This window comes from Sminthopsis crassicaudata, chromosome 4, assembly GCF_048593235.1.
Source record: "Sminthopsis crassicaudata isolate SCR6 chromosome 4, ASM4859323v1, whole genome shotgun sequence".
Taxonomy (NCBI): domain Eukaryota; kingdom Metazoa; phylum Chordata; class Mammalia; order Dasyuromorphia; family Dasyuridae; genus Sminthopsis; species Sminthopsis crassicaudata.
Window position 1 is genome coordinate 296,961,628 of NC_133620.1, and position 22,231 is coordinate 296,983,858.

The 22,231-nt window shown below is 40.1% G+C and overlaps 2 protein-coding genes and 2 non-coding genes across 5 annotated transcripts; 2 read left to right on the forward strand and 2 right to left on the reverse strand.

The window, feature by feature from the left end:
* Positions 1–3,510: 3,510 nt before the first annotated feature.
* TMEM107 (transmembrane protein 107) lies at positions 3,511–6,942 on the reverse strand. Of its 2 annotated transcripts, XM_074311893.1 has the most exons (5): positions 6,725–6,942; positions 6,062–6,129; positions 5,797–5,897; positions 5,362–5,458; positions 3,592–5,230 (listed from the first exon to the last, which is right to left on the reverse strand). In XM_074311893.1, exons 1-5 carry the CDS (start codon positions 6,809–6,811, stop codon positions 5,161–5,163), a joined length of 423 nt encoding a protein of 140 aa, XP_074167994.1. In that variant the 5' UTR covers positions 6,812–6,942; the 3' UTR covers positions 3,592–5,160. The 2 variants fall into 2 exon arrangements, with proteins under 2 accessions (XP_074167995.1, XP_074167994.1); XM_074311894.1 differs by lacking the exons at positions 5,362–5,458; positions 5,797–5,897 and having other exon boundaries at positions 3,511–5,230; positions 6,725–6,939.
* A 10,007-nt stretch (positions 6,943–16,949) lies between these two features.
* Positions 16,950–17,021, forward strand: TRNAW-CCA (transfer RNA tryptophan (anticodon CCA)). The gene has a single exon. It is a non-coding gene; the product is annotated as a tRNA-Trp (tRNA).
* Positions 17,022–17,989: 968 nt separating this feature from the next.
* TRNAT-AGU (transfer RNA threonine (anticodon AGU)) lies at positions 17,990–18,063 on the forward strand. Its single transcript has one exon. It is a non-coding gene; the product is annotated as a tRNA-Thr (tRNA).
* Positions 18,064–19,075: 1,012 nt separating this feature from the next.
* On the reverse strand, positions 19,076–21,020 carry BORCS6 (BLOC-1 related complex subunit 6). Its single transcript, XM_074311897.1, has one exon. The coding sequence runs from the start codon at positions 20,951–20,953 to the stop codon at positions 19,931–19,933; it is 1,023 nt and encodes a 340-aa protein (XP_074167998.1). The 5' UTR covers positions 20,954–21,020; the 3' UTR covers positions 19,076–19,930.
* Between the last annotated feature and the right edge of the window lie 1,211 nt (positions 21,021–22,231).

Below are 22,231 nucleotides of genomic sequence, written 5' to 3' on the forward strand. Positions count from 1 at the left end.
TCCCAAAGTGGCAAATTTTATTGGCCACGGTTCCAAATTTCACACATGGGTCTCCATTAAAGATAATTCGACTATTACATAATTGGCAATGAATTTTTGAAGAGAAGGTTTCTAAGATTCCTCTTGAAGGACCAACTATCTTTACAGATGCATTCAAACATAAAATTTGTGTTGTATACTCTCCTGACTTAATTATAAAGTGAGTAGTCAGAACTCCTTTTCAGTCCATTCAGCAGAATGAATTGTATGCAATCATGCTAGCTCTTACTTATTATCCAGGAGATGTAAATATCTGATTCAGCCTATTCAATAGGTGTGGTACAAAAAATTGTCACAGCCCAGATAAAATTTGTAGCTTCTAATATATATCAGCTCTTTAAGGAACTTCAAGAGCAAGTGAAAAAACATCCAGGTAAGATTTATATGTTGCATGTCCACTCTCACAGTGGACTTCCAGGTCCTATTTTTTATGGAAATTCAAAGGCAGATAGCCTTCTAACCATATTACCCAATACTCCTTTATTTCAGGCAGTCCAAGAATCTCATTCTAAACATCATCAGGCTGCTGGAGCTTTACATTTGCAATTTGGGATAACAAAAGAGGAATCTAGGAGCATAGTAGAAGCCTGTATAGCTTGCCTTCCTTTCCACACTCCTAAGTTCCCTCCAGGGAAAAACCCTCATGGTTTGAGAACCAATGAAATTTGGCAAATGGATGTGACCTTATAAATCTTTTGATCGTCTTTTATCCATGTTGTAGGAGACACTTTTTTAGGATTTCCTTTTGCACCACCAGCAACAAAAGAGACAGTTCGAATGCTCACTGAATTCCTTATACAAGCTTTTGCAGTTATGGGTGTGCACAAGCAATAAAAACATAGAAAGGACCTGCATATACTTCTAAACATTTTGTGTACAATATCAGATTTTACACGCTACTGGCATACCTTTTCATGCCTTTCATCACAAGCAATAATAGAGAGGAGAAACAGACACATCAAGATGCTCCTCCAAAAAACAAAAGGGGGAACCACAGGTAACCATAAAGAACTTTTAAATTTAGCTCTTTACATTATTAACTTTTTGATTTTTGATAAAAATGCACTGGCTCCAGCAGATAGGTTTTATAACCCACCAGAAGGGCACTGTCAAGTGCAAATAGCTCCAGTGATCCAGAAAGTGGTGAATGGAAGGGACCAGATTGGTTAACTGCTTGGGGGAGAGGGTTTGCTTGTATCGCTATAGATAGAGGAGGATTCAGATGGGTGCCAACGAGTCGTATTTGCCTTGTCCATCAGAGAGAGATGGAGTAGACCCTTGAAATGAAGGAGAAGATTCAAGAAACATCAGGTAGTTCCATTGCTGACTGTGCCCACCACTAAAAAAGCATGGCAATTATGGTAATTAACTCATGAACATCAAAAATTTTAAAGACTGCTGCAGAACTTTAAAACCAGCAGGAATAATTGGATTTCTTGAGACATGATGAGACTGTTGTAGGACTTCAAAATCTGCAGGAATCATTGGATTCCCTGACATGTGAAGTAATAGACAATAGATTGGTTTTGGACTGACTATCTCTTGGCTACTGAAAGTGGTGTGTGATTTTTATTTATATACCTCCCTTCTAGGACTTATAGACATGTATATTCATTCATATTGTTTGTTATATCACTATGCTGATTCAAGTTATTACAACACAATTAGCCTGAGTTATATTATGGGCTTGTGTAATACCTCCCATGCTGGTGGATTTATGTATACCTGTTTCAGTTTCAGCCCAGAGGAAAATTGCTAACAATATCTGGTTTCTGGTTTGACTGCCCATTTCCCTTTGGTGTTTTCACCTCCTTCCTGAGAAGTCAGGGAAGGTTGATCACCTCCTTTTTGGGGTTCTCACTTCTTTTCCTGAGAAGTCAGGGAAGGCATGATCATTTGTGTTCTAAACAAAGATGTAGAAGGCTGGAACTCTGAAGAGCTATACTTGAATCAAGGACAGCATGGTGCTTGTAGTTAAGCAATTTCAATGTGAAATAATGGTTCTCTATGGTGATGTAATGATTATACATCCTTAGTGTGCTATAATGATGTAATCATATTGAGATATTTAAGGGAGTCTCACAGAAGATACTCTCAGCCACAGCTTTCAGACACAGACACAGAGACTACTTTAGGCTCCAGACTTCAGATTCTGGACTCCATCTTTGACTAGCCACATGGTAGCTCTCCTGCTTTCTTCACTTCTCTACCTAAAGAACAAGGACTTGGGCTGATCCTGAGGTCCTCCAGAGAGCTAGCCTGCACATTACAGTTTGCTTAAGAACACATAGCGAATGGCACAGCCAGGATTTTCCTACAGATCTTTTGCTTAAATCCAATGAAAATCAAATGAGGGCAAGAATAAGACACATGTTCAAATATATAGGTATATAAAGGTAACTTTTTATGTAATGTACCTAATTGTTTATATGCTATCCCCCATTAGACTGTGAACTCAAGTGTTCTTGCCCTTCTTTGTGTCCTCAGGACCTTAAAGTACTTAATGCTTGTTGACAACTCAAGAATAAATGTTAGAATTTCTTATCTGACTCCTGACTTTCAAGTTTAGTGTTCTATCACAGAGCTTATATATGTTGAGTGTAAATCAGATGACTGATAATTAAAAAAACAATATTGAGGGGTGAAGTAGCTTTTGGGTGTGGCAAATAGTTTAGGAGTTAAAAGCAGATGGATTTAGGTTTGAGTCTTGACTCAAGACCTTTACTAGCTGAATGACTAGACCAAGTTCTCATTTCTAAAACAAGAGCTAATATTTCAGAGTTGTCTCCATGTGAAAATGAATTATGTGTACATGTAAAGGACAGAATACTTAACCCTGGGCAGTCACTTCATTTGGAAATGCCCTGGCATTACTCTGCAGTTTTTACATTGCTAGTGTCTCCTAATTCCCAGGGCTTCAGAGAATCTTCTGGCCACTTATCTTTTGCAGTGTCAATCAATAACTTGGCTTAACTCTTCTGAGGTCTTCAGAGATCTCTGGCTACAATTTCATAAACCATAGTTTAATAACTGATAGCTCGCTCAAGAACAGTCATGGTCAAACAAAGTCTTTTATTATACTTGCTCACATATTGCCCTGACCTATTAACTCCCAAGTGAACACCAGGTCTTCAAGAGACCCACATGCTCACTATCAAGCTCCTTACCTCTTATCTATCCATTCACTTGGCTCCCTCAGGACTGTCCTCTTCCTAAGATGGGCTTATTAAGAAGGGTCTGTGAGGTCACATGCACAGCCAATCAGAGAAGGAGACACTCCCATTAATGAGGCTATTTCTATATGAGTAGAGTTCTGCCCACTAGGCAGTCTCTTGGTCTCAGAAATTACCTCTGGGAACCTCAAAGAACTTCCAGGCTTCTTACTTCCTGTTTGCATTGAGCTTGACCATTGTAAAAAGACCCTAACATGTACAGAGAAGTATTATATAGATACAAGATAATATAGAAACATTTTAGGAAGAATTGCTTTATATCATTCTTAGCATTTGTATATGGTTCCAAGTCTGGTACAGAATAGACATCTAATGCTTATTGATTATTGACTAATAGCAAGTTTTTATTGTTGCTGTTTTTACATTATATTTCCCAATGTAACCCTCCCATCCCTTTTAGACAGGAATATAAAGAATGACTATTCCTTTTAAAAAAAAGATTGAAAAAAGAGGGGGGGAAATTCAGCAAAAAGTTCTCAACCCATAGTTCCCAATTTCTTTTTGCTTTATTTTAACATTCAGGGACAAAATAGTGCCATGCTTTAACTTTACGTTTATTTTCATTTCAAAGCTAAGATTCAGAAATTTAAAAATGGAAGTAATCTTAGAGCTCATCTAGGACAATGTCTTCCTTCTACAAATGAAACCAAAATTATAGTGATGATTTATCCCAAATCCAGAACAGAATTGGAATACAAATTCAGACTTTGACTCTGGTGTTTCTTCTATTCCTATCTCATTGCCCCAGGGTGCTCCATTCTCTTCCCATCTTTTCTTCAAGCACTATTAATCCTTCCTACGGGAGTGTCACTCTTGCCTTCTAAAGTGGCATGTCTCATTCCAATTCTGTTGGAAAAAGTGAAGATTTGGGTTATACTATAAAAATGAACTTTTAACTTCACTCTGATGGAGACAGGATACCACGTGCCCATTTCCTCATAATAACTCCATTTTACACACAGATGAGGAAACAGGCTCAAAAAAGGTTAAGAGACTTTTCCAAGGTCACAAAGTTAACCACAGTCCTGGAATTGTCCATTATGATACATAATTTGGGTGATTCTAAGTATTGCTCATTTTACAGATGGGAAGAAGTCACATCCACTCAAGGTAAGCCTTACTAATAATAAAGAATATTTTTTGGGAGCCATGGAACATTCTAACCCGATCTACTCAATGGAGTGATCTCTTGCATTGCCTTTCCTCAAGTCCTCACACAATGAGGGGCTGTTCCATCTTCACCACAATCTAAAGAAGCCAATCTTAACTTCTTCAAGAGTTCCCATAAGGAAAAAAGCCTCATGACTTTCATTTGCTTAAAGCCTCTATGACCCATGTTGTCACTGGCTGCATGTCCCAGTTCCTGGGATTTAGACCACAATCCTTTTTTTTTTTTTCCCTGAGGCAATTGGAGTTAAGTGACTTGCCCAAGGCCACACAGCTAGGAAGTGTTAAGTGTCTGAGATCATTTGAACTCAGGTCCTCCTGACTTCAGGGCTGGTGCTCTATCTGCTGTGTCATCTAGCTGGCCTAGACCACAATCCTCAAAAAAGTGGCACCAGTAACTTTAAGGTCCTGCAGTGGATGGGAAAGCACCAAGTTCCTCTTCCAGCACGCCCTGCTCATCTACCTCTTCTTTTCTATGTATTGTATAGCCAGCACCGAATGGCCTCTGCTCCTCTTTCACCAGCTTTAGTTATAATACAAAAGTTGAGTTTTATTACAAAGCATAATATACAATATCATTGTGTCCAAATTTGGAGGAGATAAAAACATTGCAAAAGAGTTCCCCAAACTCCATCACCAGTAGTTTTCCCATGTTTTCTCCAAGGACTGAGAGCTGGTTGCAAAGCCTTTTTTGGTCTTCCGCTCCACTTTTGTAGAAGAATCAGAAGGATTTTTTCTTTAACACGAAGACAGTGATGAACATTATTACTTCAGTGAAAGCTGGAAGAATACTGAGAGAGGGAGGTGTGATCAAAAACTTCCTCTTAAGAAAGATTCCCAGCCCCCAAATCCACACCCTATTCCAGAGCATCCCTTAAATAGGGAAAGTGCTGCCAAGGATAGGTGCCCTCAAGTGTCACACCTGCAGAATGTGAAGATGTACCAATAGGTGGAGCACTCCCAAGCCTCGAAGACGAAGAAGGCCAAAGACACAGCCGCGCAACAATGCATCCCGATAGCTTATGCGGAGTCAGGGAAAAGAAACACTAGAACTACATTTCCCAGCATACTTGGGAGAAGTTGGGCAATATTCCAGCAGGACTAGGTCCTCTGGCAGGGAAGGGGGAGAAACTTCGCTTCCCTTCCCGGCCAACAAATTAAACCAGGTTTGTAGGAGCAGAGATGTTTAATTCTCTTTCCTTCCTCCTCGACCACTGTCTTTGTAACCGCCATTTTAGAAAAGGCTCCATCTTGTGCCAAGTCAAATCAGAGATCCATACCCTGCCCAGCCTAGCACCCCTTGATCTAGGAAACCATGTCATTGGCCACCAAGGTAAAGAGTAAGTTGAAAGGATACAAAAGAGGCTCTGGGTGTTGTTGAACATGGACACACCTGACAAGAAACCTGCCAGTTCTATCAGGAAGAGGCCCAATGTAATGGAGAGAGCAGTGACCAGCCTAAATAGGGACAGAAGAGTCCTGGAGTCCACCGTTCCCAAACAGGAGCCCCTCCCCCCTTTCCAGGCATTTTCTCCAGAATAGCTCAATTCCTCCACCCCAAATCAAAGCGGGGGAAGGGAAGCCTCCCACACTCTCCCATCCATGCACCCTAGTTGGCTCACTCAGAATCCTCCTTCTTATACTGGTCAGAAGTGAAACTGGGGGGCAAACTGGCTCGGATATTGTCGTCCTAAGGGAGGAAAGAAAAAAAGAATAAACAGGATTTGTAAGCCAGAATAAAAAAAGAAATGATAGTTGCAGGGAAGCCAGGGTCTGCCCCTTCCTCCCATTCAGCCATGGAACGAAGAAGCTAGAGAGAGGTCCTTAAAAAACCAAAATTCATTCAACTCGACCTCTTTCTTTTATTGGGGAACAAATTAAGGTCCACAGACCGAGAGTCCTTAAAGTCACACAACGGAAATACTAAGTCCTAAAGCAGATTGATTTCCTGATTCCCAGGTAGGAGCGGTTCAGGATGCACCAACAGCCTCTAACAGGTAGCCCTTCCAGACTGCACTTAGGGAGGGAAGAAAGAATAACTCGTTAATGGAGATGGGAAAATATTTCTGCAAAGAAATGGTTAAAGTTTGCAACCGCAGGCGCAGAAGCCACAGGTTGGAAAGTAAATAAAGGCGCAGGCGCAAACCCGGGGAGAAGAACCGTAGTTCTAGCTTATTTCAGACACGCGCGACTCCCGTTACTCAGTCAAACCTTAGGCCAGAGAAAGGGGGGGGAGGTGACCCGGAGAAAGTGAAGGAAAAAGGCTGTGATAGAAATTATTTTACCCGCGTCCAGAAGATGGTTATCACTATCACCAAATGAGCTAGCAGCGTCAGAAAACGAGAGGGCACTAGTCCAGAGACCTGCCCCATGCTTTCCGAGGGCTTGCGTCGGACTCTTAGGGATCTACACTTCTTTCCTGCACCTTGTTGCTGCCTCCCGGTTGCCTACGGCAACAGCAGGATTTTTTTTTTTTTTTCTTTCCTGTTATGGTGGGATAAACTACCCTAAAAATCTCGCGAGAAATAGCAATTACACTGCGAGACACTGAATTTAGACTACGGGAAGCACCATTCGCGCGGGATCCTTACCTATGAAGAGATTCTCGCATGTGACCCTGTATGCGTGGCCGCCTCCTCCCCCCACACTGACCTTTGTCATTTTGAATTTGCCCTGGTCTCTATAAAACCAGTCCCGCAGATTTATAGAGTTCTTTCTCCCGGTCCTTATCTCATCCTTGTTAACTCTGATTCATTTACATGCCATTTTTACTAACGAAGTTCCCAGAGCACTTGTAATGATTTGTCTATACACATCCTCAACTCCTAGCACCGGACCTTTTCCTTGGGTTCTGTTTAATAACTGTGAATGAATGAATATTAACCTTTTACCAAATGCTTGGCACTGTTAAGCGCTGAGAATAAATACTAAAACAAAAAACTAGACTTCCCCGCTTTTAAGGAGTTTGTATGTTAGGAATGAATGAATGAGAGAAAAACTAAGTGCTAAACTTTCTAAAGGTGCTAAACGCTGACTGTGCAAATAATTTAAAAAAAAAATCGTCCCAAATCTCGAAAAACTTATACTCTTTTTAAAGATTGATTTTTTATTTTTCAAAACAGACCTCTTTTGTTGTTTCATTAATCTGCCCCTTCTACTCTTCCACCTTGGACAACTTTGAAAAAATTTCAATTGGGCCAAAAAATACATTGTTCAACATATATTTACATAGTCTGGCAAAATAAATTTAAATATATGTTATTTTATGCCACTTTTAAGTTCTCTGTCAGGAAGTGAGTGGCTTGTCTTCATTCTTTTGGACGCATAGTTTGTTATTGTGTTGATCGAACTTCTAAAGTTTAGAGAGGTTCTCCCAGTTTAGTCTGAAATTATCCATTTCATTATTTCTTAAGGCTCAATAATATTCCATAATTCACATACCATAGTTTGTCTAGTCATCGTTCAATAGAAGGATCTTGCCCCCAGATTTCAATTTTTTGTCTTCCATAGTAGAAGTGCTATAAATATGTTTGTACATATAGGTCCTTTTCTTTTTGATTTCTTTGAGGTAGTCTAGTAGTATATAGTTGGTTAAAAAGTTATGTAGAGCTTAATAGCTTTCTGGGCAGCATTCCCAATTACTTTCCAGAAACCTGGATAAATTCACAACTCCACCAGTCCTACATTAGTGTGCCTGTTTTTCCCAAAGCCTTTTCAATGTTTATTATTTTCCTTTTTTTTTTTTCTGATTAGATGTGAGATTGAACCTCAAAACTGCTTTTTAATTTTTCTAAAATGTGAAATTTAAAAGTATTCGCATATGATAGCTGATAACTTGGATTTCTTCCTTTGAAATAGTTCTCTTCATATTCTTTGATCATTTATCTTTAGGTATAACTCTTAGTCATAAATTTGAATTGGTTCCATATATCTGGTAAATGAGATCTTTATCAGATAAATTAGTTGCAAAGATTTTTCCTCATTATCTGTTTTCCATCTAATATTTACTGTTAAATTTGTGTAAAAATGTTATTTTATATAAAAGACTGTCCATTTCATCTCACTTAATGTTCTTTATCATTTGTTTAGTCATTAACTCTTCTCCATAGATCTGAAAGAGAATTTCTTTTTTGCTCCTTTTCTTTATTTATGACATGACTTTTAATATCTATGTCATATCTGCTTTTAGAGCTTATCTTGATTTATGGTGGGAAATGTTATTTAAATTGAATTTCTGCCAAACTCTTGTCAAGTCTGTGGGAGCTAAGTGTGGACCACAACATCGCATTCTCACTCTTTCTGTTGTTTGCATTTTGTTTTCTTTCCCAGCTTTTTTTATTGATGCAATTTTTCTTATGCAGCAAGATAACTATATAAATATGTTTACATATATTGGATTTAACATATATTTTAACACATTTAACACATATTGGACTATCTGCTATTTAGGGGAGGGGGTTGGGGAAGGAGCAGAAGGTTTTGCAAGGATCATTGTTGAAAAATTACCCATGCATATATTTTGTAAATAAAAAGCTTTAATACAAAAAAAAAAAAAATCAAATATTTTTCTGAAAACAAACTGTTGTCAAGTTTTCCCAGCAGTTGGGAAAACTGGAAATTAGTATGGCAGAAACTAGACATGGACCAACATTTAACACCACATACTAAGATAAGATCAAAATGGGTCCAAGATTTAGGCATAAAGAACGAGATCATAAATAAATTAAAGGAACATAGGATAGTTTACCTCTCAGACTTGTGGAGGAGGAAGGAATTTGTGTCCAAAGGAGAACTAGAGATCATTATTGATCACAAAATAGAAAATTTTGATTACATCAAATTAAAAAGTTTCTGCACAAACAAAACTAATGCAAACAAGATTAGAAGGGAAGTAACAAATTGGGAAAACATTTTTACAGTTAAAGGTTTTGATAAAGGCCTCATCTCCAAAATATACAGAGAATTGACTTTATAAGAAATCAAGCCATTCTCCAATTGAAAAATGGTCAAAGGATATGAACAGACAATTTTCAGATCATGAAATTGAAACTATTTCCACTCATGTGAAAGAGTGTTCCAAATCACTATTGATCAGAGAAATGCATATTAAGACAACTCTGAGATGCCACTACACACCTGCTAGATTGGCTAAGATGACAGGAAAAAATAATGATGAATGTTGGAGGGGCTGTGGGAAACCTGGGATACTGATGCATTGTTGGTGGAGTTGTGAAAGAATCCAACCATTCTGGAGAGCAATCAGGAATTATGCCCAAAAAGTTATCAAAATGTGCATACCTTTTGACCCAGCAGTGCAACTACTGGGCTTATACCCCAAGGAAATACTAAAGAAGGGAAAGGGACCTATATGTGCCAAAATGTTTGTGGCAGCCCTTTTTGTAGTGGCTAGAAACTGGAAAATGAACGGATGCCCATCAATTGGAGAATGGTTGGGTAAATTATGGTATATGAAGGTTATGGAATATTATTGTTCTGTAAGAAATGACCAACAGGATGAATACAGAGAGGCTTGGAGAGACTTACATCAACTGATGCTGAGTGAAACAAGCAGAACTAGGAGATCATTATACACTTCAACAATGATACTGAATGAGGATGTATTCTGATGGAAGTGGATATCTTCAACATAGAGAAGAGCTAAGCCAATTCCAATTGATCAATGATGGACAGAATTAGCTACACCCAGAAAAGGAACACTGGGAAATGAGTGTAAACTGTGAGCATTTTTGTGTTTTGTTTTGTTTTGTTTTTCTTCCCAGATTATTTACCTTCCGAATACAATTCTTCCTTTGCAACAACAACAACAACAAAATTCGGTTCTGCACATATATATTGTACCAAGCATATACTATAAGATATTTAATATGTATGGGAATGCCTGCCATCTAGGGGAGAGGGTGGAGGGAAGGAGGGGAAAAAATTCGGAACAGAAGGGAGTACAAGGGATAATGTTGTAAAAAAAAAAAAAATTAAATTACCTATGCATATGTGCTGTCAAAAAAATGTTATAATTATAAAATTAATTTAAAAAAGAAAAGAAAAAAAAGTTTTCCCAGCAGTTTTTTCCCCAGCAGTTAAATAATGAGTCCTTCACCAGTAATTGGGGTTTTTGAGTTTATCAAACACTATACTTCTGTTTGTTTGCTTCAGAATGTTATATACCTAATGTAAGCAACTTGAGGGCAGAGATTCTTTATTTTTTGCATCCCCTGGCATTGAAAACAGAGTCTGGCACATGGTAAACATCTAATAAAATGTTTATTGAATATTGATTAAAATGTGGGGAAAAATAATAAAAGTGAGTGAAAGCATCTTAACCCCACTTTGGGAAGAATAAGAAAAAAAAAAAGGCTAGGCAAATCAAACAACATCTACCATCTTTATTACTTTTACTACCTTTACTACCAAAGCTTTTCAGGTATTACCATAATATTGTTTGTACCCATTATCCTAGGAAGCTAGGATGTCAAAATACAACCTGGCAATTGGCTCTTGCAGCCACAACTATTGAAGTAATGAGGAGGAGCTTACATTCTAATGGGAGAGACATATATAAGCGGGCGCTAGTCAGGTAGGGGTCCTTTGGTTCAGAATGTTATTAACATAATGAATGGACTGATAAACCAAAGTTGATTTGTTCATAGTTCATAGTTTCAAAACAGGAGAGAGAAGGATATGTTTTGAGGGAAGAGAAGAGTGATGAATTTTCCCAAAGTAGTAGTTTGGGAGAGACAATCAAAAATTAGGAAAACAGACCCCAGCAAAAGTTCCACCAGGGCATGGTCTTTATTGTGGGCAATGAAACACTTGGGAGAGAAGGTCGTGGAGAAAGTGATAGGAGAGGATGACTGCTTGGTGACTAGAATGAAATGTTTTAATCATGGAAGTCATAGTGTTGGTTACTGGTTGAAACAGCCAATATGGTTTGTTAAAAATCTTCCTGTAGACTATTACTCTTGACTTTACTCTTGCCTTCCTTTTAACATTGCCTATTTGAAATGTCTGCTCCATTGGTGATGTAGAAATGTTTAATTACCTCTCTCTACTCCCCCCTCCCCACTCTTCTGCGTGGTTGCCACTATTTACCAATTCCTTCTTTTAAATTTACTTTTCTTCTGTAATCATTACTTTAATTTCCATCCCTCAAGGAAGTGTCCTTGAATGTGTTACTGGAAATTTGACAGTAGGAAGATATACCTGAGAAACACTTAGTTTGGAGAGAAAGGTTTCAGCTCCCTATTTACCAAGCCAATTGCCCACCCCACCATAGGGTTCTAGGGTTCTCTCTCTATTTCTCTCAATATATATATATATATATATATATATATATATATATATATATATATATATATATATATATATATATATATATATATATAGCTTCTCTAGCTACGTAATCTAGATGCAAAGTATGTATGCTTTGTACACTTACACCATAATTTGTTCAGTTGTTTCTCAGTTGATAGGTACCCCCTTGGCTTTCAATTCTTTACTAGTGCAAAAAATATGCTGTAAATATTTTGTATATATGACTTCTTTTTATTTTAATTAGATTTCTTTAGAACATAAGCCTAAAGGCATTGCTAGGTCAAAAGGTATTCATTGTCCGTTACTTTAGGGGCATAGTTCCAAATCAATTTTTAGAATGACTAGATCCCAATAATCTCTTAATTGCCAAATTTAATGTACTTTAAAATTTTTTCAATCTTCTTGCATCATTTGACATTACTGATGCCACACATCCCCACATCTTTTTCTTCTTGATACTTAAAGCCTCTCTATTGAAGACTCTGTGTGTTCTCCTATCTCTATGCTTTCAAAACTTAGAATAAGAATTTTTCTAATCTATTTAAAAATCTTCCAAATAGAAAGTTTCAGGGAATTTGGAACCTATTTGTTAATATAGAAATTCAACATCATCTGATTATTATAAGATTGACATCAAGACTTAGCACAGTGTCTGGCATATAGTAAACAGGCTTAATTCTCTTAGGACCTACTTGTCTTTGTGCAGCTTTTTTTTTAGTTATAATAGCCATTAATGCTTAAAGTATTGAAAGATCAAGATAAATCAAGACCTTTGAATTGCTGTATCACAAAGTGTTAAATTAATTTTTTAAATGAAATATATCTAATCATATCTAACTACAAATAACTATCAATATTTTAGTAGAAACAAAGTTTTTTGCTAACTAATAAAATATTATCTTTACAATATTTCATCTTTTTATCATTCTTTTGAAAATGTCAGGGTTTTTTGTCTAAGTTTATCAACATCCATGTTATCAAGCTTCTTAAATACCTAATTATATTACTATATAGTATATAGTATAGGAATTACATTAACATGTAATTAAGTGAATAAAGACACTTATATTGGATGGTATGTGCCAAAAAAAAAAATAAAAAAATTAAGCGATAGACATTTGAGATCAGAAGCTTGTTGATCATAGGATTGCCCTTCTTAATCACTAAAAATAAGGTAGTTTGCTTTTTTTTTTTCCCCACTCCTTGAAATTCTTGATTTTTTTTATCCTTTCCTGTCATCTTCAGCAGATATGTCTGTCATGCCTTATTTCTAATCTTCAGGCATTCCTTCTCTGATTGTTAACACACTGTTCACAAAGGATATTTGTCCCATCCTTGAGTAACTAGTATGTTAATAACAACAGCAATGATAATAACTATCATTTATATAGCATGTGCCAATTATATAGCAACGTACCAAGCACTTTACAATTTTCATCGAATTTGATAGTTCATAAAAGCTATTATCTCCATTTTACATACAGGTCAAGAAACTAAAGCAAACAAAGGGAGATTAATTGATTTACCGAGGGTCACAGAGCCGGTCAAATCTGAACTTGGGTTTTTCTGTTTCTAGGCCTAAGATCAGATTCACTGAACCATCTTGCTGCCTTCCTGATAGCAAAGTGCGATTGATGGTACCTCCCTAAATGGGGGTAGTGGGAAACCTGTTTCCAGCAGAGTTGTGGTGACATGGAATAAAAGAGTCTCCGATAGACTATAGGACATTTGTAATTATTCTACAACTGGTTTGTGATCTGTTAACCAAATGATTGAGAAAAGATTTTTAGTGTAGCTAGTTATGGGATAGAGGTGGGGAGGACATTTTCAAAAGGGCTTGAATCAACTTTGCCTTACTCTAGAGAAGGATTGAGGCTGACTTTCCAGTGAGGGCACATGCTTTGGCCTCTGAATTTATTCTTTTCAAGTCTTAGCCAAGTAACAATAAGTTATTGATTTAACCCATTGGTCCTCAAACTTTTTAAATAGGGGGCCAGTTCATTGTCCCTCAGACTGTTGGAGGGCCGAACTATAGTAAAAACAAAACCTCACACTCTGTCTCCCGGCCTCAGCCCATTTGCCATAACCATATTGCCATATTGTCATAAGCCATATTGCCATAACCCGGTGGGCCACATAAACTCTTCAGCAGGCCACATCTGGCCTGAGTTTGAGAACTTCTAATTTAACCTAATGTTAATTTCATTCTCTAAAAGATGGAGGCACAAATAAAAGAAATTTATACTCAACCTGAGTTCTCACCTAGTAATCCTAACACTCTAGATTTGATTTTCCCTAACAATGAGGAAATGAGGTGGAAATGATGGGAATCTTGTAGGGAACTATCTTTTAGATTGGAATTCCAGGTTTTACTTACTTAAACATATTCTAAAGGGTTAGGAGAGAGTTAAGTAGGATCAGAGAACTAAAATTCTATATGGGAAAAATTAACCTGAATTGAAGATTCACCAAACCATGCATATTTTTAACTATACCCCTAAAATGGAAGCAAGAGCCAATGAGATAAATACAAAGTTGTTTTATGACCACAAAGTGTTAGGCTGAGCTAATGTTTTGAATAAGCTCAGGTTGGTAAACAAAGCCAAGGACCAAAAAAAGGACAATTAGGCTGTGAAGGAAATAAAAAATGCAGGCAGACAAAATAGGGATTGGGGAACTCTATGTAGTGGTTCATAGCCATCTCATAGAGTTCTTTTGCTGGGTGCAACTGGTTCAGTTTATTACTGCTCTATTGGAACTGATTTGGTTCATCTCATTGTTGAAGAGGGCCACTTCCATCAGAATTGATCATCTTATAGTATTGTTGTTGAAGTATATAACGATCTCTTGGTCCTGCTCATTTCACTCAGCATCAGTTCATGTAAGTCTCTCCAGGCCATTCTGAAATCATCCTGCTGGTCATTTCTTACAGAACAATAATATTCCATATTATTCACATACCACAATTTATTCAGCCATTCTCCAATTGATGGGCATCCACTCAGTTTCCAGTTTTTGACCACTACAAAAAGGGCTGCCACAAACATTCTTGCATATACAGGTCCCTTTCCCTTCTTTAAGGTCTCTTTGGAATATAAGCCCAGTAGTAACACTGTTGGATCAAAGGGTATGCACAGTTTGATAACTTTTTGAGCATAGCTCCAAATAATTCTCCAGAATAGCTGGATGTATTCACAATTCCACCAACAATGTATCAGTATCCCTGTTTTCCCACATCCCCTCCAACATTCTGCATTATCTTTCCCTGTCATTCTCGCCAATCTGACAGGTGTGTAGTGGTATCTCAGTCTTCATTTGCATTTCTGTGATTAATAATGACTTGGATCATCTTTTCATATGGCTAGAAATAGTTTTGTCTGAGAATTGTCTGTTCATGTCTGACCATTTATCAATTGGAGAATGGCTTGATTTCTTATAAATTAGAGTAAATTCTCTATATATTTTGGAAATGAGGCCTTTATCAGAACCTTTGACTTGAAAATTCCTTCCCAGTTTATTGCTTCCCTTCTGCATTAGTTTTGTTTGTATAAAAACTTTTCAATTTGATATAATCAAAATTTTCTATTTGTGATCAATAATGACCTCTAGTTCTTCTTTGGTCATAAATTCCTTCCTGTTCCACAGGTCTGAGAGGTAAACTATCCTATGTTCCTCTAATTTATTTATGATCTCATTCTTTATACCTAGATCTTGAACCCATTTTGACCTTATCTTGGTGTACGGTATTAAATGTGGGTCAATGCCTAGTTTCTGCCATACTTATTTCCAATTTTCCAGCAATTTTTGTCAAACATTGAGTTCTTATCCCAAAAGCTGGGGTCTTTGGGTTTGTCAAACATTAGATTATTAAAGTTACTGACTATTTTGTTCTTTGAACCTAATGTATTCCACTGTTGATCTGATTTTTCTTGTGCAGCAAGATAACTGTATAAATAGGAATACATATATTGTATTTAATATGTATTTCAACATATTTAACATATATTGTACTATCTGCTAGGGGAGGGGGTGAGGCGAAGGAGGAGAAAATTTGGAACAAAAAGTTTTACAAGGATTGATATTGGAAAAATTACCCATGCATACACTTTAAAAATAAATAACAAAAAAAAAAAAAGAGTATATAGTAAAACAATAAGTGATGTTCATTTAGAGAAAAAGGAGATCAAGGTGGACCTGAGCTGCTCTTTCCCCGCTGTCTGCACAAAGATTAATTTAGAATCGTGCTGCATTTTTTTCCCACCGTTCTGGGGTCTCAACCACGGTACGTTGTGTGGAGTGAGATTCCTATTCTACAGTGCCAGTGCATTCTTTTCTTTTTCTTTCTTTCTTTTAAATTATTTCTTTCTCTGTCCCTATTACTTAACATCACATCAACGTCACCTTTCTCCTTCCTTTGGCTGCAGTCTCTAAAGGAGTGGTGGTCTTACTTGCAAGTGCTAATTTCGTGACTCCCGCCCTGCTAGCTTGTTTCCCTTCCGGATCTTTCTCTCTACTTTTCAATCTCTCTTATTCACTGATTCCTTCAGACGGGGGAGGGCAGAGGCTGCGAGCTAGCCTCAGTAGCTGGAGTAACCATCTTGCGAGCCAGGGAACTGGAGCCAACTCCGAGCAGATGCCGTTCCTCTAAGATTTCCTCTCCAGGATTTAGAAGTCCGTCTTTTAAACCTACGATCCCAGAGTCTTTTGTCATTACCAGGACTCTCTGGCGGGAAGAGAGAGACACGTTCTGAGAATTCTCACTATCTTTCATCAGGTCAAAAGAGAAGGGAGAAATTCTGTTTTGGTTTTGTTTTTGTTTTTTGTGGGAAGCCCTGCGTCTCCCTCTCTATAGGGAGATTCTGGTTGAGAAGAGTGTGAGATAGAACCCTTTGCTTTTTGATTTGGAGGCAGAACGAACGAGACATGAGGGACGAGGGGGAAAGGAGTTCTTTGAACTGAGATGGTTAAACACAGAAGAGGACTAGGAGCGCTCTCTGTCTCGGTGTCTACGTTTCTCTCTATCTCGTATTCATCCATCTACTCAGCCGAATCCACCTCACCCAACAATCTCCGCCTTCCTCATCTTGCTCTATTCACATCTCCGGCACAGCCATTCCAGCCGCCTAGTAGCTGCTATGGCCTAGTAGCCATAAGGTCGCACGTCCAGCATCACGTTCGGACGACCTCGTGGCGCAACGGTAGCGCGTCTGACTCCAGATCAGAAGGTTGCGTGTTCAAATCACGTCGGGGTCACTGTGTAAGTTGCTGTTTTCTTTTTCTCCCCTCCCCATTTATCAGAACCTTTTCTCGGCTTGGGGAAATAGGACTAGTAATTTTTTCCCCACTCTTCCTCGGACAAGGGAAGAATCCAATTGCTGAGGGTCTAGAAAGGGCCGAGGAAAAGGGTGCCCGAATTCTTGGGACGGTCCGAAGACTGACCGATTTACCTGCATTCTCGATGAGACATAGTCAGAGTTTAGGGTCAAATGCAACTTTATGATCTTGGACAGATCATTTAACCTTTCTCGGCCTCAGTTTCCTCATCTGTAAAATGGGTTGGAGTAGATGGCCTGTGAAGTCCCTTCCAGTTCTAGTTTCTGGTATGACCACTTAGCATAGGAGGGGGAAATGGGGAAATGTTCTTATTTTTCGGCACTTCATCTTCCGGAAAGTAGAGACTAGAAAAAGTTAATGGATGAAACGAATTGCTTCCTTTGTGGGTAATTTCCCTCCCATAACCCTGCCCCTCCCATCTTAACTGGACGCTATTCTAAGAAATACCATTTTTCCCTGCCGGAACAGAATTGGGTACCGCTACTTTAGAGAAGAATGGGAATAAAAAAGAGAAAACATTCCCATGCCTTTTCTTCAGAAAGGATTTCCTAGATTCGTAGAGACTGGTATTTTCACGGGAATGAGGTGGCCGAGTGGTTAAGACGACAGGCTGTTAGTTCTTTCCGCTATATAAGTAGTGGTTCAAATCCCTTTCTCGCCCACAGTTCGGGATAGGCGGAATACAATTTTAAATTTAAATTTCATTACTTTAAAGTAGACGTTTTCACACACCTCAAGAAGCTCAACTCTCCCCTCTCCTATTCCTCTTTGTCTTGGTCCCTATTAACCACTGAACATTGTTTCTTCACTAGAGTATCTTCTCATATATACAACACCAACGATGTTCTAGATTCAAAGAGGGTCACAAAACTTTTGCTGAATCAAGTGGCGCCGTGGCTTAGCTGGTTAAAGCGCCTGTCTAGTAAACAGGAGATCCTGGGTTCGACTCCCAGCGGTGCCTACAGGGTTTCTTTTTGTTTCACTCACAAACTTTTCTCGATTTGGAGGTGTTTATTCCTCCTCCTTATTTTCATCACTCCCACCCTCTTTGCCTTGAAATAGCATCGGGTGGCGGTGCAGTCGCGCCATTTTCCCGAGACTTGACTGAAGGGTGAGTAGAAAAGCTCGGGTTCGGGAGCCTAGGCGACTAGAGATAGCGGAAAACCAGAGAAAGGAGTACCTTCTATCAACACACTCGCAGGTGTAGGGGTTTCGATTCTCATTCTATTTAATCATTCCCTAATTTCCAGTAATTTCGTCCCCCAACCCTGGTTCGTTCACCTCGGCTTTCGCTTTCTCCTGGAACCCAGATTTTGGATAACCAGATTTTACTCTTTATTCTTAGTCCCACACACTTTAGGGGGCTCAAAAACCCAATTTTCCTACTTGACAAAATCCAGGATTTCGGCACTCGTGAAATTTCTGTACAAAAATCGTGTATTTGGTTAATGTATAATTTTGTGAGTTATTACATCTGGTTCCCAGAATAGGGAAATTTGGGGCTTTTAATTTTGTCCCCTTATTTAAATATCTCACACTTTTTCTGTGATCCATACTTTATTTTCATTCAATGATATGTTGAAATCAGGATCTAAGTCCCTTTGGATCAATTTAGCTCCTAATACTAGTGTTTCCCAGCTTCCTCATAGGAGGAGGTGGAGAATCCAGAGTTCCTCTATGACTGAAAGTAAGATATCATCGAACATTGCTAACGATGCTCTTAGAAAATGATTAGAAAACCGAGACTAGGTATAGTGTCTGTTTACTACCCTTCTGTGCTGAGGTGTTCATTCCTCCCAACACTTGGTTCTCTTGGGTTCAAGTGTTCAATCCCCTATCCCAGACTTGAGTGACTCCTTCCCTATTTCCTGGGACAGGTATGTTCAACTCTAATTTTCTCTTGTTCTTTTGTCCTGTTTCCCCCCCTCATAAAAAACATTTTTTTCCTCCCGAAACACCCTTCTGAGATACCGTTTCATAGTTAGCAGTAGCAGCATTTTAATTCCACACAACTCAGAAAGTCAAAAATGTTGGCTCATAGGCCAAGATCAGATTCACAACAGTTTCAAAATTATCAACAATTCTTTTATGAATCCTAGAAGGAATGAAGCTAGCACTTAACTCCCTTCAGGAACTCAAATTCTCAGAACTTAGTATACTAAGCTCCTTCTCTTCACCCTTACTAGAAGCACTCCTTATATGGGTGAAGACAAAATTTTGGAGGACAGTGGAAAGACTGGGGCATTACTTGCCATTAGTAAAGTTCATCATTTGAAGACATTAGTTTCCACCAGCTATCAGCCCTCCAGTAGCAGATGCCACAATATGGTGGTCACAGATGGAACTGGTCTTTTTTTGTTGTTGTTGCTCCCCCCCCCATGTCCACATCTTTTAACATTCAAACCTGGTCCGAAAACACTCCTTGTGTCTCAGGTAGGGATTCGGTAGGAGCAGCTCTTAGGGACAGTGACAGGGAAAGAGTGAGTCTACTCTCTTAAAAGGACCTAGATCTCTTATGAAGACACCACCCCCTGTCCCAACAAGAAAGCTTCCCTGGACAACATATCTATAAGAGGCTCTTATCAGCATAGCCAAGAAATCTCATAGAATGGGAAGAGATTCACTCGACACAAGTAAGATGGTGGGGGAAAGGTTTCTTTCCTTTCCCTTTCTTTCCTTTCCCCCTGGCAATTCACATGTTCTCCCTCAAGGTTTCAGGCTGGGGGTACAAGCCTAGAGATAAGACACCGGTAGTCTCATCCCACCAGCATACACACCAAATCACCCCTTCCCTGAGAGTGAGAGTGCTCCCAACCCTCTCCAGTCAGTTATTTGCAGAGAGCTTCCAGCACTTCCAGGGTGCGCCGGATATCCCGGACTTGTCGGGCCAGTCCTTGAACTGGTTGCAGAGCCCTCTCCAGCTCCTCGCATCTGGCCAGCAGCGTGTACATGCCCTTGATGCTCATATCCACTGCTTCTCCCAGAGAGTCCACAGCGTCTCTATAGGTCTGGATGCAACCCACGCTCAGTGCCGTCAGCTCCTGCACTGCGCCGCCGAGCCCGCGAAGCAGCCGTTCCACGCGGACACCCAGGTCCCTGCTTAGCCGCTCCAGGTCTCGCAGCACCTCCGGATCTATAGGCGGAATGGATGATACGGGGACCGGGGCTGGCCGGGCCGAGAGTGGCGGCTGCGGCTGCGGATTCCCGCTCAGGCGGATCTTGAGCTGCAGGTTGTTAGCCACGAAGTGGGTGAGGTCTCCGTGCCGACTGACCGTGCCCTCCAGCTCGAGGGCGCTGGAGATGGTGGCCCGGCGGCCCCCACCAGCTCCCTGCTCCGGGCCCCCGAGCGGAGCCGCCCCGCCTCCGCAAGCTCCACTCAGTCCATCCAGGCTACGGCTGTCCAGAAGGCGTCCGGCGAACAAACGGCCCCCTTTCTCAGGCTCGCACTCCTCTTCCTCTTCCTCCCCTTCTGGGTTCATCCGGCTTTTTCTCGGGGTACCCCAGGGGGCACTGCCTCCAACAGACAGCTTCGTCCCTTGGGGAACAGAGAAGGGTCGGCCTAAGGGCCGAAGGCTCGCTTCTCCACGGGAGCCCCAGCTGACCCCGACTCTAGGTGGAGTTACACAGGGCCCAGGTGTTTCATAGGCTGGCTGGCTCGGTGTCTTCCGGGTCCCTCCCAGCTGAGCGCGCCCGCCCACTCCGGGCTCCTCATCAGGGTTCTCACCCGCTCCGAGGTCCAGGGGCGGAAGAGAGAATTGCTTTCCGGGTTTAGGTCTGAACTGAGAGTTCCGGGAGCACCCGGAAAGTGGGGTTCCGGACTCCAACCCGGGTTGCCCCGGAGCAGGCTCCATGATGAGCCCGAGGGGAGGAGCCAGGTCTACCAGAGCCTATGAAATTGTTTTTCCGGTGGACTACGAGCCCTGCTAGGCTGTGCCTTTTAGAGGCGGGCGCATGGGAGCGCCTATTGGTAAAGGATGACAATAATAAGGGCACACTGATTGGATACAAGGAACTTTTTCCTTGTTCCAAGAACAGGCCAAGTTGATTGGGCAATGCAGTGCACGTGAACACAGGGGAGGGGAAGAGGAAGGGGGAGCGAGGAGTGAGCCGGTCGCTTCCGGGACAGACGGACCTCCTGCCTTTTGGCTGGTTTAGAGAAAGCCAGTAATTTTAAAAATAATTACATATCTTTGAAGGGCTGGCTTTCCTTGCTTCTGTCCGGTATCCTGGCTTCCATATCCCCCGCTCTTCTTCCTTGCTACTGCTAGGCGTTTAGTAGGCGACTTGTAATATTGCGTAATGTGATGGGAAGAGCAGTTGGAACATGTACTTTTTGGAGAAAGGTCAGGGGAATTTAGAAACGCTGAAAAAAGCCACAAATGCACTGCTAGAAGGTATTTTACTATGCACGACCTCTTTTTAGTCTAGCTTCCTCAGGAATGCCTCCCAGCATCAGGGTTGATGGGAAAGGAGCTTTGGTGTAACTTCTAGGGTGCCTCGGTTGTCTGTGTTCGTTTCCTTCTTACTCCTTGATAAGACTTCTCTGTCCCGTTTCACGTTGCCTCGCACAGACACCATTCTCTTCTCTCTCCCCATGTTCGTGTAGCACTACCCTATCTGTCTACGGTTATCTCACAAGTGATTTTCTAAGGCCTCTTCCGACTCCACATCTTACAATATTAGCCTTGTTTCCAATGGAACTTCTACAGAGATTGCAGAAACTTACTCTAAGACCTAACGATGTGGAGAAAAGAAAGCGGTTATGAGTTATTATTAAACAGTTAATATTTGACAAACTAGAGTGAAGGTTTGGGCTATTACCTAATAAGGAGAAGATAATAGTTAACATTGTACTTATAATGTATCTATTAAAAATTATTCTCGTTTGATCACAATGACGCTGGGAGGTAGGTACTATATTATCTCCATTTTACTAATGAGAAAACTGAGAAAGAGATTTGTCCAGGACTATACTACTAGAAAGTGTTAGAAGTTAAGATTAACCTTGAACCCAGGCCTTCTGACTCCAGTCCTAGCAGCTTTACCCAGGATGTCACTTAGCTGCCCCTAAGATTTTGCAAGTGATGAATAAGAAATAAATTATCTTGATGTACTCCTAAGCCAACCAT